At 38.9% G+C, this 18,236-nt stretch overlaps 1 protein-coding gene across 2 annotated transcripts in view; it reads left to right on the top strand.

The window, feature by feature from the left end:
* The window catches only part of LOC126465926 (uncharacterized), a 121,458-nt gene that overhangs the window by 92,734 nt on the left and 10,488 nt on the right, over window positions 1-18,236 (top strand). For both annotated transcript variants that reach the window (XM_050096343.1, XM_050096344.1), the window contains exon 3: window positions 15,663-15,848. In XM_050096343.1, the coding sequence (XP_049952300.1) occupies window positions 15,663-15,848 (186 nt within the window). The remainder of the gene's footprint in view (window positions 1-15,662; window positions 15,849-18,236) is intronic.

The following is an 18,236-nucleotide window of genomic DNA, read 5'->3' as shown; positions in this document are numbered from 1 at the left end:
AAAACGAGAAAAAATTAAATTAAATTAAAATGATCGATGTAACAAATAGTTCTAACATTACAAATTTTTTTCTATTAAGAAAAACTGTCGGCGGTGCCATGCGAGCGCGAAACATGTCAGAATGAAGGAGAAACGAAAAAAAAATCGCTTAATATGTACACGATTTTCAAAAGTGGACATGCATAAATAATAAAACACTATAATTAAAGGATGTAACTCACATTTCTGTCGTACTTGGTACATAACACTCCCATTGTTTTCTATTTTTACGTCATGAATCCCGCAAACATCTTGCGTGTGTGGTGTCACATAAAAATTCCGACGGTCTGTCTCGTCTACTCAATTTGCCAGGGTCTTACGACAGTTCGTCGGAAGTCAGAAACAATGGAATAGAAGAATGCAGATCCTCCTGTCGAGGTGGCCCAATAGTGTAGAGGAAGTGCTGGGTTCAGACCAGTTCCAGCGATTCTGATGCAGGTTTTCCATGATTTCTTTCAGTTGACCTTCGATTTCCGATCTTATTCTTCTCAACTGATCTAGTTTTTACTCATCATTCTTTCTGAGTGACTTATTTCGAGGGGGTGTTAAGACTACAACATTTCCCTTACTAAAATTCCACATAAACATTTAAGACCTCGAAATGCATCTGCAAACACTTTCGTTAATTCATTGCGACCCAGTAGGCCTATCATTCGTATAGCACAGCAAAGCATGGAAATGAAGGCTTATAGTGCGCGTTTTCTTAGACGTACTTGACGTGACTATTCATTTGGTATTGGGATTCCTTTATGCTTTGTCTTGAGAAGCCTATTGAGAATGATCATATTTTTTAAATATAAACAGTGCACTCGAGTTTGCCATTTCCACTCAATAAAACTAAAAGTGTTAGGTGTCACAGGTCCTGGAATGCAATTACTTTTTATTATTACTTTTATTACTACAAAATTACTGGTTTGGGCCACGAGTACATTTTATAAGGGTATTGTGATAATTAACATCCTTACATAGAACCTAAGCTCGAAAGGAAAACAATAATATGCGCGTCCTATTGATGATAATATCAGGGTCGCTTTGCTAGGTGTTAGAGATTTCTTGGAAACAAACGGAACATTGGCAGACAGACTTTATTCGTGTGATTTAGTGTCTCTGAGAAATTGCTGAAATGACACCACCAGGTGATGGCTGTTGTGTGCGTGGTGTCGGCATGTTCGGAATCACCTGCGTGCAATGACTTCCGGGAACCTCGAGCAGAAGTTGAAGTGCTTCACTTCACTTGCTTGTATGGCATGCTCAGACACGTCATCTTACGAATAGAGCCATTTGTCAGTAATGTGCATTGCTTATGGATAACTCGCTCCCTCCCCACACTAAAAGAAACACGCACTTGCCAAACACAAACAAAAAACAAAAAAAAGCCACCTTTCTAAAACATTCCGGAATAATGATGAGTTCGCCAACATCATCCGGAATCAGCAACGTCCATGTCCTGTTGAGTCGTAAATCTTCATCTCCACAGCCTTGCTCAGTGTCTATTACAGCATAATTGCAGGCTGGCAGCAAACCTCGGATTAGGTCTTCAAAACAATCAAGTGCATTAGCACTCTCAAGTCCGTGTGTGTCTCCCTTCCAACCTTCCTCCTCATACATCAAAGGCTTGACTTTCACAACGAAGTAAATTATGGAATATTCCATATACAGCTTGGCAGGTACAGTTCGTGATTGCAATATTACCCAGAATAATCAACAATTATACAATTTTAATGCAATCCTGGATTATTATATTAAAATTCAGTTTTATTCAACTTCATATCACAAACAGTTCTTAATTTTCAGTCTTTGGCCTATTAATTTGTGTGACAGATAGTAGATTCTGGCCATTTGTGGACGTGTCTATGGTTGAAAACAATCTTATTGTTTGCAAAGTTCTTTTCCGCTGTCATTGCGATTGTTAGAGTGCACAAATGGAAAATGAGCACCTCGGCTGATGTGGCGTGAAAACACCGCAGGTTTGGACCGTTGTAGGAGGGCGCTAAAGGCAACGATTCAAAGTGCTGTGTGTGAACGTAACAGGAACATGAACCTATCGGCGCACCCTCAGCTGCAGAGTGAAAATTCATTCTGGAAACATCCTCCAGGATGTGGCTAAGCCATTTCTCCGTAATATCCTTTCTTCCAGGAGAGTTACGTAGTTCTGCGGCGCACTGATTAAAAAAAAAGGAAAGTTCAAAGAAGAACTGCACAATACTTCCACGATGAAATCTATCTATTGACTTTTTTCATAGGAACTGTGAAAAAGACTCGTTACATCTTATGTAAAAGTCGGCTTCCCCTCTCCTCGATAAAGTGATATTGTGAAGGCAAGTACACGTCGTGATCCATGCGTTGGGATAATGATCGCTAAACTCACCTTAAGCCGCGAGACAGTCACAATTTATCATTGCATGTCACTGGCTTGTAGAAATCCAATTGCACTAACTTTTTGTTGTTGAGGTCGTCAGTCCGAAGACTGGTTTAACGGGGCTCTTCACCCTAGTCTGTCGTCTGTTACCATCAATTTTGAAGTGACGGTTTTTTGGTGCCTCAGGATATATCATATCAATCGATTCCTTCTTTTAGTCTCGAAGTTCAATAAATTTCTTTTCTTCCCAGATTGATCTGGTACCTCACAATTAGTGATTCAATCTACCCCTCAATATTCAGCATTGTTCTGTGCCGCGCGGTTAGAGGCGCGGATTGCTCAGCCCCTCCCGCCGGAGGTTCGAGTCTTTCCTCGGGCATGGGTGTGTGTGTGTGTGTTGTTCTTAGCATAAGTTGGTTTAAGTAGTGTGATTTCAGCAGTTTGGTGTTTCAAAAGCTTCTATCCTCTTCTTAGCTGGACTATTTGTCGTTTACTTTTCTCTTCCTCACAAAGCTAAATTCCATACAAAGATCTTCAGAGAATGCAACATTTCAGTTTAAATTCGACGATAACAAACTTATCCTTTTCAGAAAAGCGTTTCTTACTATTGCCTGTCTGCATTTTATATCCTCCTGACTTCGACAATATCACTTAATCGTGCTGCCCAAATAGCAACACTTATCTACTAGTTTTAGTGTCCCATTTCCTAATCTATTCCCTCAGCATCGCCTGATCATAGTGGACTACATTCCGTACCCTTGCTTTGCTTTTGCTGATATTCGTCTTATAACCTCTTGTAAATACACTATCACACACACAAATTCTGATATCTGACCATTGAGATGCAAACATACAGCGCTAATAACTTCCGTCTGGCGCTTCGCTATTTCCTCTGCAATTTAAGAAGAAAAGGTCTCGAGATTAGTTTAAACATGCCATAAGAGTAAATCTTCCAGCTTGCACGGAAACAGTACAGTTTTTTTTTTCATCTTTAAATAACTGCGGCAAGTTCATTTATTTGACCAAAACATACTTGAGCCAGTTATTAGCTCTCTAATCCACGCGAACTGCAGCCGAATAATAATAGTCTACCAGCTTTGGCTAAATCACCGTTCACTACACTTTAAAGGTTACAGTCTGTTCTCCGAACGCAGTAAATACTGGGGATTACACCTCTAATAGAACAATGCTTAGCAAAAGACGATGACGTTCAGGCCAACCTTTAAGGTGATGATTTCTACACTCCTGGAAATGGAAAAAAGAACACATTGACACCGGTGTGTCAGACCCACCATACTTGCTCCGGACACTGCGAGAGGGCTGTAAAAGCAATGATCACACGCACGGCACAGCGGACACACCAGGAACCGCGGTGTTGGCCGTCGAATGGCGCTAGCTGCGCAGCATTTGTGCACCGTCGCCGTCAGTGTCAGCCAGTTTGCCGTGGCATACGGAGCTCCATCGCAGTCTTTAACACTGGTAGCATGCCGCGACAGCGTGGACGTGAACCGTATGTGCAGTTGACGGACTTTGAGCGAGGGCGTATAGTGGGCATGCGGGAGGCCGGGTGGACGTACTGCCGAATTGCTCAACACGTGGGGCGTGAGGTCTCCACAGTACATCGATGTTGTCGCCAGTGGTCGGCGGAAGGTGCACGTGCCCGTCGACCTGGGACCGGACCGCAGCGACGCACGGATGCACGCCAAGACCGTAGGATCCTATGACAGTGCCGTAGGGGACTGCACCGCCACTTCCCAGCAAATTAGGGACACTGTTGCTCCTGGGGTATCGGCGAGGACCATTCGCAACCGTCTCCATGAAGCTAGGCTACGGTCCTGCACACCGTTAGGCCGTCTTCCGCTCACGCCCCAACATCGTGCAGCCCGCCTCCAGTGGTGTCGCGACAGGCGTGAATGGAGGGACGAATGGAGACGTGTCGTCTTCAGCGATGAGAGTCGCTTCTGCCTTGGTGCCAATGATGGTCGTATGCGTGTTTGGCGCCGTGCAGGTGAGCGCCACAATCAGGACTACATACGACCGAGGCACACAGGGCCAACACCCGGCATCATGGTGTGGGGAGCGATCTCCTACACTGGCCGTACACCACTGGTGATCGTCGAGGGGACACTGAATAGTGCACGGTACATCCAAACCGTCATCGAACCCATCGTTCTACCATTCCTAGACCGGCAAGGGAACTTGCTGTTCCAACAGGACAATGCACGTCCGCATGTATACCATGCCACCCAACGTGCTCTAGAAGGTGTAAGTCAACTACCCTGGCCAGCAAGATCTCCGGATCTGTCCCCCATTGAGCATGTTTGGGACTGGATGAAGCGTCGTTTCACGCGGTCTGCACGTCCAGCACGAACGCTGGTCCAACTGAGGCGCCAGGTGGAAATGGCATGGCAAGCCGTTCCACAGGACTACATCCAGCATCTCTACGATCGTCTCCATGGGAGAATAGCAGCCTGCATTGCTGCGAAAGGTGGATATACACTGTACTAGTGCCGACATTGTGAATGCTCTGTTGCCTGTGTCTATGTGCCTGTGGTTCTGTCAGTGTGATCATGTGATGTATCTGACCCCAGGAATCTGGCAATAAAGTTTCCCCTTCCTGGGACAATGAATTCACGGTGTTCTTATTTAAATTTCCAGGAGTGTATTTCTTAAACACAGATAATGTAAAGTACCAAAGGTACGCGGGACAGAAAGTGAGACGAGGTGAAAATCTACAGCAAAAATCCACTGCTCAACGTTTAGAACCGTAACGACCAATGAAAAGGAATCAAGCCTGAGACTCTCCGATGACGAGGTAATACGAGACGAAATACAAGCTCGGATTGGAAAAATGTAGGAAAAGAAATCCTCTATGTCCTTTTCAAAGGAACAACATCAACATTTGCGTTAAACAATTTACAGAAATCACCTGAATAGATTTTAATGCATCTTCTTGAGTGAGAGTCGTGTGTATTGTCTTTATCGTCTCCTATAGCCCCGTGGAAGTACGGTGCAGACGAGTGATGGTACCAGTTGCACGGTAAGGACGGCTGAAATTAAAGCCATGTCTATACTGTAAAGTGCAGGAAACTAGTTATGAGTGAGGTTGGGTGTATGGAATTGACAAGGATGTCACAGATGGAGCGAAAATTATACTCTAAGTCAAATAGATGTCATTTAGAGATTTGACTATGACTTTATAGTCTGATATACAAGAATTAACGTATTTGTGAGTACTGAAGATTGATTAACCCCTGGAAACGTTTTGCAGTTTGTCAACACTACTTCAATAATTTATTGTACAATCACAGAAATATTTAACCATGCTATGAAAAATTATTCTTCTTTACATGAAACGGAGAAGTGAGCTGAATGAAACTGTGTAACACTGAACGAATTTCATAGGAATTGGCCCGCATCTCGTGGTCGTGCGGTAGCGTTCTCGCTTCCCACGCCCGGGTTCCCGGGTTCGATTCCCGGCGGGGTCGGGGATTTTCTCTGCCTCGTGATGGCTGGGTGTTGTGTGCTAACCTTAGGTTAGTTAGGTTTAAAAAAAATGGTTCAAATGGCTCTGAGCACTATGGGACTTAACTTCTAAGGTCATCAGTCCCCTAGAACTTAGAACTACTTAAACCTAACTAACCTAAGGACATCACACACATCCATGCCCGAGGCAGGATTCGAACCTGCGACCGTAGCGGTCGCGCGGTTCCAGACTGTAGCGCCTTTAAGTTAGGTTTAAGTAGTTCTAAGTTCTAGGGGACTGATGACCATAGATGTTAAGTCCCATAGTGCTCAGAGCCATTTTTTTTTCATAGGAATTGCATCAATGAAAAACCACCAGCAATATTTAATTTTCGGTATCAGTACGAAATTCGCTACAAGAAGTGTGTGTAATGCATTCTGGTGTTTGTTAGTTTTGTTGACACGGTGCAAGTTGTTAGTCCACAAGTATCCAGTAAGAGAACAATTTTTTAAGAGATCCGCCAGGCACTTTATAACTTTATAACGAACGATTAGCATCACCATTATGCTGGATGTGCATGTGGTTTATCACACAGATTGTCATTTGGGTTGACTTGAAGCGATTCCTAGCAGTTTTGTCTCAGTATCTGAAAATCATTTTATGAAAATTTATGGCATGTTGGTATTTCTTTTTATGCAACTCACGAACGACAGAGATGAAAGTGTTCTAGCATTATCGTTTCTCATCGAACTGACCCGCAACGTGCACGTTATGCAACTGATTTGCCCTCCAGTTCTCAGCAACAAGCTCTCACAAAGCTGTTAGGGTAATGGCGTTCCACTCTATCCAATCACCTTAATGAGGGCAGGGAGCTCTTACTCCCACCCCTGCTCCATTTCTCCACGATCCTGTAGTGTGTGTTCTTAACACTGCCTCGTTTTGTTGCGGCCAGTTGCGTCATCATTTTATCGAGGCCCACTCTGACCTGTTTGCACGACACACAACGTATAAACGTACGGTATGGACCTAGATACCACATAGATTCATTGCTTCATTAAACATTAGAAAAAAAGCAGACCATTAAAGGAAACATCATACAAGTACTGATGTTCTGTTAAAAGTAACCGCTGCCAATTACAGTAAATGATTAATACTTAGTTCAAAAAACAGGTACATTTTGTGCCATTCCACCCTGTAGTTCACATTTTGCTTCACCACTGGAGATATGTGAAAAACTACAGTGTCGTTATTAGTCACGCTAGTCAGGTGCGAAATATATTGTGAGGGGAGGGGGAAATGACACTCATGAGAGTATAGACACTCATATGCCAATTTAAAAAAGCTGTACAGAAAAGAAATCATTTCTGCGAAGAAAAAAAGCTAATGATAACTATATTTATCAGTCCAGCAACAAACATAAAGCAGCATGGAAAATAGTTAAAGCAGAAACAGGGCTAATTGCACAAAATTTACCTGTTCCTCTAAGTACAGTTGAACTAAATAATAGTTTCATAAATTCTGGAGAATTAGCTATGACAGATAAAAGTAATTTAGATGATAGTGAGGACAGACTTTCCAAATTGTAGGAAACAGAGTTGACAGGAGACTTGCCAAAATTTGAATGGAGAACCATTTATCCTAAGGATATACTGGATGTAGTCAGATCACTAAGCAACTCCAGAACTGAGGACATACCTGGTTTTTCTAATTTTACCATGAAGAAAATAATAGACACTATATGCATTCCACTGTCTTACTTAATCAGTAGGATGTTTACAGAGGGAACATTTCCAGTCTACCTTAAACTGACAATTGTATTGCCCATATACAAAAAGGGAGACAGAAATTCACCCCAAAATTACATACCTATAGCAATAGTACCAATATTATCTAAAATTATTGAAAAATTAATGAAAGATCAATTAAACGAATTTTTTGAGTCACAAGCTTCTCAATAAAATAAAAGCAGTTCAGGAAGTTGTCTTATCAATATTACAAGGTTTTTAAAATAGGGAACATACCTATACAACTTAAGTTGATTTAACCAAGGCATTTGACACTGTCTCACATAACATTTTAATTAAGAAACTAGATAAATATGGAATAAGTGAAACAGAACTATTACTGCTGAAATCATATTTGACAAACAGAAACCAAATGGTCTATATAAATTCAAACAACAAATCTGACCTTCTCAAGATAAAATATGGAGTCCCACAAGGATCTGTACTGGGACCTTTCTTATTCATTGTGTATGTGAATGACCTGCCCAACACATTACCATATAAATCTGTAATATAAGCTGATGACACAACTTTTATCATGTCACATAATGATGTGAATGTTTGTCAAACAAATGAACAAATCCATGATGGAAAAGGCAGCTCACTGGTTCCATGAAAATAGACTGTCATTAAATAAAAATAAAACTGAACACATCCTCTTTTCCCTTAGAGATATTGATGGTGGACCTAATGAACTCATACATTCAGTAAAATTTCTAGGCATTTATCTTGATACCAAATTGTGCTGGAATACCCACACAGAAAAGCTGTGCAGTAAGTTGGCAAGAGTTCTATATCTCCTTAGGAAACTGAAGGATTGTGTCAGTAAGGAGTGCATATTTATGGCATACCATGCCTTTTTTCATACTCATCTGCATTATGGAATACTTCTTTGGGGAAAAACTGCTGGGGCAAAAGATGTTTTCCTCTGGCAGAAGAAAGCCATTAGATGTATTTTTGGTGTGAGCAATTTAACTTCTTGCAGACAGTACTTCATTGAGCACAAAATTCTTACAGTTCCCAGTCTATACATACTTAAAGCACGTATGCATGCCAAACAGAATGCCCACATGTATGAAAGCAGGTCAGATGTGCACTCATATGAAACCAGAAATAGGAACTTATTAGACATTCCTTGGACACATTTGAGTAAAATCCAGAATAATTTTTTACATGCTGGCAAAACATTTTACAGCAATACATCACATGGAATGAGGGAATTGCATGAGAATAGATTTAAAATGGAGGTAGAGACATGGTTGAAAGAGAAATCAATCTATAGCATAAGTGAGTTGCTACAAGAAAAAATATGATTCTCTATTATTATAAATGTGATTGTGATCAAAGAAACTGCAGTTTATCTCATACAACCATACTGACCTTTTGTATAATCATATACCATATGTTAACTTTTGTGCAATCATTTGTACCATAATCTGTATAACTATGTAACTACTGACCTTACGTATAATCATTGTATCTGACGATGCCTATACAACATAACAGTTGTCTACAGGCAAATAAATATGAAAAAAAATGAAATATGACAGGTCTTCGTTGTCTGCTCCCCCCTCCCCTCCTCCCCCCGCCCCCTCTCCTGACAAGGCCATCACAGAATAATTTGCTGTTGCCTCCACTTCTGGTATGCCACAAATCTTAATAATATCAATAATAACGTATGTAAAATGTTTTAGTGTAATCATAATAATTTGTTTACATCAGTGATTAGTAGACGACTTTTGCTTTTTTGTTTTTTGAGGAGGGGGGGGGGGGGGGTGAATCCTGACCATCACCCATCCCACTCTTGATCCATGCGTAGGTAATCGTGTAGCAAGAAACTGATTCCCAATAGCTAGTTAACAGGGGCACTTCTGGTATTCCAGATGTTTATGTTTGTGTGGCAGACTGTACTGTCTGCCACTAATTTGCTCAAAATTTTTTACTTGTGGTTCCCATCTGTTCTACATGGTCATCTGGAACCTGGTTTATGGATGTGAGAATATTTCTCTAATTGCTGTTGCTATTTGCCAGAGCCACTGAGTCACCAGGTCCTACTGGTTTATCCAACCTCTCAAAGGCCCACAATCAAATTTTTTCTTAAAACCATCCAATTAGACTAAAGAAGCAAGAGTAGGTGCAACTACTAGTCTTGACATTGGGTAAGGCTGTGACATTTACCAATCCAAACTATGTGTCAGGACTCGCCAAATGTTTCCAAACTGTATTTCCTTTTCTTTTCATATTTAACTGCTAAATAACACCAAAAGCTAACTACAAGAAAAACTCTATTGATAGCATATTTAGCTGCTGACATCACATGCCCCTATAGTTTACCACAACAAACTGTACTAAACATGATGTGTTTTGGAGAAATCTCTAATGTGATGCATATTAGGAATTGCATGCTTAACGTTTTTTGTGTTTTAGATTCTGAACTTGAGATGTTTAATGTTTCTTGTGTGCGTTCAGTCTGTGGTGTTGATGAGTTCATATGACAAAATGGTAAAGTTCCACGACATCCACATGGATCCTGAACTGTGGTTGGCTGAAAGAAGCAAACCAAGCTTCCCACTGTTGAATTAGGTATTTGCAAAGCTAACATGCCGTGAATGCTGGTTTTCATATTTATACTTGTATACTATGAAAATACGCAGTTCAAGTGTGACCAACATTGAAGAGATCTGCAGGCTGCACCATTTTTAATAAAGTTTGTTATGCTAACATGTAGGGGATGTGACATCAATGGCTAACCATGCTACCATACATTGCTCTGTTGAAACTGTGCATATACCCCTTGTCTGGTTTTCCATTGTTTTTGTTATTGGTTGATGTTTAGATGACAAAGGAGTAGAAATTGGAGGAAGAAGAGTAGGGTGCTTGAGATTTGCTGATGACATGGTCCTTCTAGCCACAGGGGAAAAAGAATTACAGGATTTGGTGGACACCATTGCAACTAACGGAAAAAAATATGGAATGAAAATTAACACAAATAAAACAAAAGTATTGGCAATAGGAGGAAATAAGGAACTAAAAATTGTGCTGAATGGAGAAAAACTAGAACAGGTGCAAAATTTTAAGTATCTTGGAAGCAGGATAGACACCGACTGGAAGTGCACCACAGAAATTAAAACAAGGATAGCAATGGCAAAAGAGGCGTTTTATAAGAAAAGGAGAATCTTCTGCAGCGGTATGGACAGAGAACTCAGAAAGAGACTCATAAAATGTCTTGTATGGAGTGTTCTTCTATATGGCGCTGAAACATGGACTATGAGGAAAAAAGACAGAGAAAGGCTGGAGGCTTTTGAGATCTGGACATGGCGGAAGATGGAAGGAATAAGTTGGATGGACAGAGTAAAAAATGAGGAGGTACTGAGAAGAGTGGGAGAGAAAAGGCAGTTACTAGATGTAATAAAGAGAAGAAAAAGAAATTGGATTGGGCATATATTAAGAAAGAATGACGGACTGATAAAAACAGTTTTAGAAGGTTATGTAGAAGGGAAAAGGAAGCGAGGAAGGAAGAGATTCCAGATACTGGATGACATGATGGACGGTACAACATACAGCAGCCTTAAGAAGGAAGCAATGGATCGCAGAAAATGGAGAGGCAAAGGACCTGCTAATATAGCAGATAACTGATGATGATGATGATGTTTATATATGGTCTGAGTGCATCACTTTCATGCTGATTTCATGTTTTAAATTTTTGTGTAATAAATTGCACAATGAGTTTATATTGTGGTGTTTTCAGACTTGCTGTATGCTACAGTTATTTGCTAGAAAATAAAACTCGCAAGAACTCACTGAACAAACAGAGCCTTTAGGAGTCCCATAAGCTCTGTACTCGTTAGAAGCCTTGTCTCCTAACATCTACTATGAGTCAACAGGCATTTAAAGGTGCAGCCTTAAGACAAGCTAGCTACTACCTGTTCAAGAAATATCACTCATTGTTAACAGTCCCTGAAATAATATTTGTCATTACTTAAATTCATGTGGTGAAGTGCCCTGACAATTAAATTCCTTAATTCAGTATTGAGACATATTTTAATATATATCTTTTGGATGGCTCCACTACAGCCCTTAACTATGAGTTCACTTGAGTAAGAGTATTTCATTTAGGCATGATGACCGCTCATAGAGTTCTGCTTCACTAGGCTCAGTCTTTTCACAGTGGACTTCACCTTTTAAAAGACAGGTACAGGTAGTCCACTTACGACTGTTCAGCAACTTACATGACACTAATGCAAAATTCTTTGAAATATTTATCAGCACAGCTGTTTCTCCCTCATAAACACATATTGTAAGCAGATAAAAATTGGTGTCTTTCTCTTTTCACCACCATTTTATTTTGAGCAGCCTACCCAAACAGCGGGAAGGATTTCTTCAGCATAAAAAAAAAAAAAATAATAATAATAAAAAAAATGTTTTAGCTATTGTCAGGCTGTTTTGGCCTGACAGATTTGAAATATAGTGGAGTGGAACATTCTTGTTAATAACTGAAGCTGTCCTTGACTTGAAGGTAGTTTATTTTGTTTGTTCTTGTTGGAAGTCATATGCCATTGTTTTCCCCTAACCGTTGAACTGACTGATTTAGCCAGTCATAAGAGCACTAATAGTTTAATATTAGCTATAACTCATTGTACATCAGTTTTTTAATGTACACAAATCTTTGCCAGAGGTGAAAAAGTGACAACTGACACTAAAAATTGTAGGACACCCTGATGATTAAATCGCAAACCTTTTGAGCATGAAATACATGCATGATTGAGCACATTCCATGATGGGACCAAAATAATTTTTGTTTACTGCTTAACATGAGTGGTGGGTAGAGTGAGAGGTGGGGCAGCAGGAGGCTGAGGCTGAGGCTGAGGGGGGGGGGGGGGGGGGGGGAGGGAGTCTATGCTGACTGCTGACAGGTTTCAAGAATAGGAGACCAAACCAACAAACTGAAACTGTACACTAGTAGAGAACACAGGGGCCTGAGTGTAGTTTTCTACATCTGTTAAGGTAAATGTTCTACTGTTTCTTCATTTAAAAGTTGCATATACATCACACAAAAAATTGAAATGACTGAAATCTCACAAGAGAAAGTGCACATGCATAGACTTCCTCCCAGCACAAGCCACTGTTATGATGTAGCATCAACATGTGTTTGGCATGGAAACCATTGATGATATCAATAGTATGTGAATAGTCCATTGTTTGGTCGCAAACAACCACTGACAGTGCAAAATAATTCAGTTGCCAATCTTACCTTACTATGTCGCAGTAGTGATTACTTTGACACATTTAGGGCACATAATGATTAACAATACAAACACATTACTTGAAAGTTTAATTCATGAAAAGTTCCTCACCGCAAACACAGCTATTCTCTGATTGTTTTTTGAGGAGCAAGAACAGTTAAAATAAACACCAGTTTTAATAGTGTTTATTTATTGGCTCATAACCATGATGACAAACATTAAGCTATCAGTACAGAAAGTTGCCTTTTTGTTTGAACATCCTCGAAACAGTAAAAGAGTTAACCTGACAGAAAAAAGTATATCATACTTCAGGCACAGCAGAAGTGCATGGATATTATGGTAAAAGTTCATACAACTGAAGTGCTAGGAACCTTACTTATACTCTAGAAGTAAAATATGGTCCAAATTTAAGTGATAGTATATTGTGTCTTCTTCATGTTTCACAGATTGTGGCTGTATTAGACTATAGACTTCTTGAACCCATCTCAAAAACACTTTAAAATTGTTTGCCAAGTTCAGCAAGGTCTAATTTGAAAGAAAATATAATTTATGTATCCTTGCATGCTGCTTAATATATTTATTTATTTTATTTAATAACATGTTTGTTGTGACTAAACTTACATTACTCCAGTTCCATTTCACAATTGTTTTTGTAGGTTATTAGAAGTCAATATGCACCAGATCAACCTCATCTTTAGATAACTTTCATCCTCAATGTCAGATTCGAATTTACCAAATTCATTTATAAGTTTGACAGTTACTTTTGCTGACATTTTTGTACTATTGTAAAATCTGACATTGATTGGAAGGAACATAGAGAAGAACAATAATTATAGTTACAAATAAAAATTACTATTTGTGATCGCTGCCATCAGTTCTGTAGTGGAACAGGCAAGTGGTACGGCCAGGTTAGGTCATGAGTGAATATTGTTTTTGAACATATTTTATCTCACAAAAATTTCACAGATGAAAAAGGGAACAGCAGTGACATAAAAAGAAAAGCAAATATCAAGTTTGACATACTGTCCATGGATCATGCATGACATTTCATCACTGAGTACTAAAGATTCGTATGACAACGTTACAATGCTTCTCCAAACACCACTCAAACATTGTCTGATTTAAGGTGGACCTCCAGTACATATCCATACAATTTAAGTAAAATATATTTAACCTTAATAGTCATTACATAAGCAGCAGTTAATTAAATAGAATACTTTGTGCCAGATGTGGCACCACAACAATATTAACTCTGTATAATTTGGCAAAGCACCGAGACAAAAAACTTGGATTTAAATTTCATTAAATATGAGTTGCATTAATGACAATTAAGATAGATTAAATTGTAATCCCAGAGTAATCACTTAAATTATATTGTCAATGGAGCTACACATTCACTTAATTCACATTAGTCATGTGCTATATTAATTTAACAACATATGTAGACTGTAAGCCCGCACCGCAAGTTCACATTAAATGTACAGGAAAGCAAATGTTGCCTACAACTGACAATAACACAATCAATTTGTGCTCCACTCTGTTGGACAAAGTCTATTACCAACTGCACAATTTCACAAAATGTAGTTATACCCCCAGCTCATGCTAGGAAAATTACACCATGAAAATATCCTTTATCACAGCAAGCCCCCCAAAAACGCAACCATTTCTCAGTTATTCAACTATGGCTCCTCCAGCCACAGCTCTAATACATCACTTAAAGTATCAGAGCATGCACAATGAACACCTCACCACAGTTGCAAATCCGAAGCATTAAAATGATTATCAGATCGACCCAGCTTTACTAACATGGAGTAATTGCATAAACATACTCTGCGTAAGTGCCACTGTGATATTAGATACAAACATCACTACTGCCCATGTTCTGGTTCAAGCTTAAGCCACATTCCTGGTAGACACACCACCTGGCGATCTTAAACATTACATAAAAAAATCCTTCAATTACCCAACTCAGTTCACAATTATTCAGACATATATGAAATATACTGTCCATATAAAATATTCAGACAGTACAGTAATCCACAAGGGATTAATAGCAACTACATTTTGTAGTATTTAGTAAAGTAGAGGTAAAATTACATACAATTTTTGAATTAGCAGTTATAGTATACATGCTTATACTGCAGAAAATTAGAATTTGATAAGTGCACATTTTCAGATGTCTAAAACAACTGGTGAATTGTATTGTCATTGAATAGTGGATGTAAGATTTGTACATAATAGGTAATAGAGATGAGAGTTAACTGCCTGGCCCTACGCCCTGTGTGCCAATGAAGGCAAAGTGATTGCTATAAATCTAGTTAGACAAAAATAATGATCCATAATATTTTGATAGCTTTACCCAACTATTACACTTTAAAATTAAATACTGCCACTAAAGATGCATACCAAGTGTTTAGAGTCAGTCCAACATAATGTAATAAAAATTACATCTACACTAAAATACTGTTGAAGAGCATGAGACATTATGAAGAAAATAATATTCACTCACTAATTGCATACAGTTCGACAATGCACAGCATAACAAATACAGTAAGCCAACTGTTAAGTGTTCCTTTAGAAGAAAAGATATAGATCTGCAGTGGGCTGGAAAAGCAACCACAATATCTCTCAAATGACACAAATTTAAATGAAGGTTTGATGATATTGTTATTGCATACCCAGAGAAATTATTTTTCTAAAAGTATTATATACTCAAACATCTCACATGTTGTTGCTTTTCAATAAGTGATTTAATATTCTTTTTTTCACAGATTCTGGGTGCTGTCTGCCTGGGGATTGTTGCCTATTATGCAGACCAAGTTGGTGTTGTATATACAAGGAATGCACAGTTCTTCTTCATATTGATGACGACAACTTTTCTAACAGCAACATTTTGTCTACTCCTAGCATGTGTTCTCTCCCTAAGCGCAGGGACTGTTATCTCCAAAACACTCTATGTAAGTACACTTATGATGACGCTGTCATTAATTAACACCTTACAGTGCTACAGTGTGATATACGGTAACATGTCAAAATTTCCTGACTGGGTATATAACAAAGATATTACCTTTAATGTAACACTCTATGTTTGTGACTTTTGTATCTTCGTAGGTATATAGACTGACTAATTTTCTGAGAAAGTAATCTAAATGGTAAAGTGATTATTGGAACTTGTTAGTGGTGGTCATTTACACAGTTAATTAGGATAACTTATTCTGTGTCAGCCTTAGGCATTTTCTAGGACAGCTAATTTTGGGCATCATATATGCTATAATTAAGTCACTTTTGTAGTGCTAATGTTTATTTCACAGGTTAGGGAGTATGGTTCAGTATTATTTCATAGCATCATGAGGAAAAAACTTTGATGGTACTTGTTTTGTTGTACAACAGTTGATCTGAATTAATAATTGCTTTAAAACACAAATAACATGGCAATATTGAATGATTCTATGTGTAAAAGTTTTAAGTAATGTTAGTAAAATAACACTTATTTCCACTGTAGCTTAATTAGGATGTTGTATTTTAAAAAGTATAAGATGAAACAACTTTTAATCAATTTGTGAAAAAATTGGGCAAAATTAAAATGAAAGCATTGACAGGATGATTTCTTGCTCACCCTATGGCAGTAGACTAAAAACTGATGTAATGGTAGTCTCTCAGTTATTATTCATTCTGCATGCACTCAGTAAGCAGAACCTTCATAGTTGACCATAATTCCTTCATTAATACTGTTCTCAACAGGCAAAATATTGTAACACAGTGAATTCTAAGGCTTTTGGAAACATTGATTAAGGCACTCTCTTTCTAAGACTGGAGGAAAATGTGAACAGAGAAGGGCTACATAAAAAGAATATGTAGCCAACAGGTTCACGGACTATTTCTTTATTTCCACATTTCCATGGAGATAGTTTCGTGGCTCTACATGTTTGGAGGTAGAGTCTTTTCCTCATTCTAGTTCCTGTATCATTTGCAGTTATCAAATACAGGGTGACACATGGAAGGTGGACAGTTTTTAGTGAAATAATACTCAGCCAACTTTAAAATTAATGCATGTTTATTTACACAAAATCAAAGCTCATTATTTGCCATTTTAGTTAGCAATGTTATTTGTGAAAAATAATGTTCTCAAGGTGATGTCCATCATTTCAAATGCAGGACTCAAGTCTCTTCTCAAAAGCCTCCATCACATTGACTAAAATCTATGCAGGGATGGCAGCACTTTCTTGAATAATTGCATTCTTCAACTCTTCCAAATTTTGTGGTTTGTGGTTATAGACACATTTCTTAAGGTACCCCCACAGAAAAAACTCACATACGGACAAGTTGGGAGACCTGGGAGGACAAGGAACATTGCCAAAATGTGAGATAATCAGGCCAGGAAACATGTGTCTAAGAACTGTCATTGAAGAGTTTGTGGTGTGCGATGTTGCCCCATCCTGCTGGAACCAAACGTGTTTGAAAGGGGTTCGTCGTTTTCTTAGTTCTGATTTCAAGAATGTTTCAAGCATACGAATGTAATGAAATGAATTAACAGTAGCTGTGGCCCAATTCTCTTAAAAAAAAAAAAGGTCAAATAATGCCAACAAAGCCAAAAGAATACCAGACTGTTACTTTTTCTGAGTGTAGAGGACGCTGGTGGTTAAGGTGTGGATGCTCTGGAGCCCAGTAACATAGGTTTTGCTTATTCACAGTCCCGTTTAAATGAAAATGAGCTTCATCGCTCATCAATAAAATTTCATTTTCATTCGATTCCAAAATCACTTGCATTCTGTAAGCAAAGTCTTCTCATACAGCAAAATCAGTTTCCTTAAGTTGTTGGACAATGAGCATTTTGTAGGGATGGAATTTTAATTCTTTATGCAAAATTCGTCTAACCGATTCACGATTGATTCGTAACTCACTAGCATGATGTCTAGCTGACCATCCTGGGCTTCTGACTACCGCTTGCATTTTTCAACATTTTATGGTGTCACTCTGCATCTCAGGCCAGGATGCTTCTTATCCACTATGTTTCCAATTGATCTGAAGTTTTCCACCCATCTGAGGATTGTGTTACAGCTGGAACAGCTCCATGTCGACTGACATTAAACCGCGCACGAAACAATTGCTGCATAGCAATAATAGACTCACCACTTTTCACAAAACTGTCATAGACAAACACTTGACGTTGCAAGTCCCACTGCTCCATAGTGACTGAGTAAATGAAATTGCATCTTGTGTGGATCAGAACTATCCCCACCATGACCACCTCCCACCACCACGCCCTCAGTACAACTCAGTTCAAAACCATCTGTCTCCCATGGGTCACCCTGTATTTTCTTCTTTATTTGTTTACTATCAAACTC

Source organism: Schistocerca serialis, chromosome 1, assembly GCF_023864345.2.
Source record: "Schistocerca serialis cubense isolate TAMUIC-IGC-003099 chromosome 1, iqSchSeri2.2, whole genome shotgun sequence".
In the NCBI taxonomy this organism is placed as follows: Eukaryota; Metazoa; Arthropoda; class Insecta; order Orthoptera; family Acrididae; genus Schistocerca; species Schistocerca serialis.
Note: the sequence above shows the minus strand (reverse complement) of the source record. Positions and strands in the feature narration are given on the sequence as shown.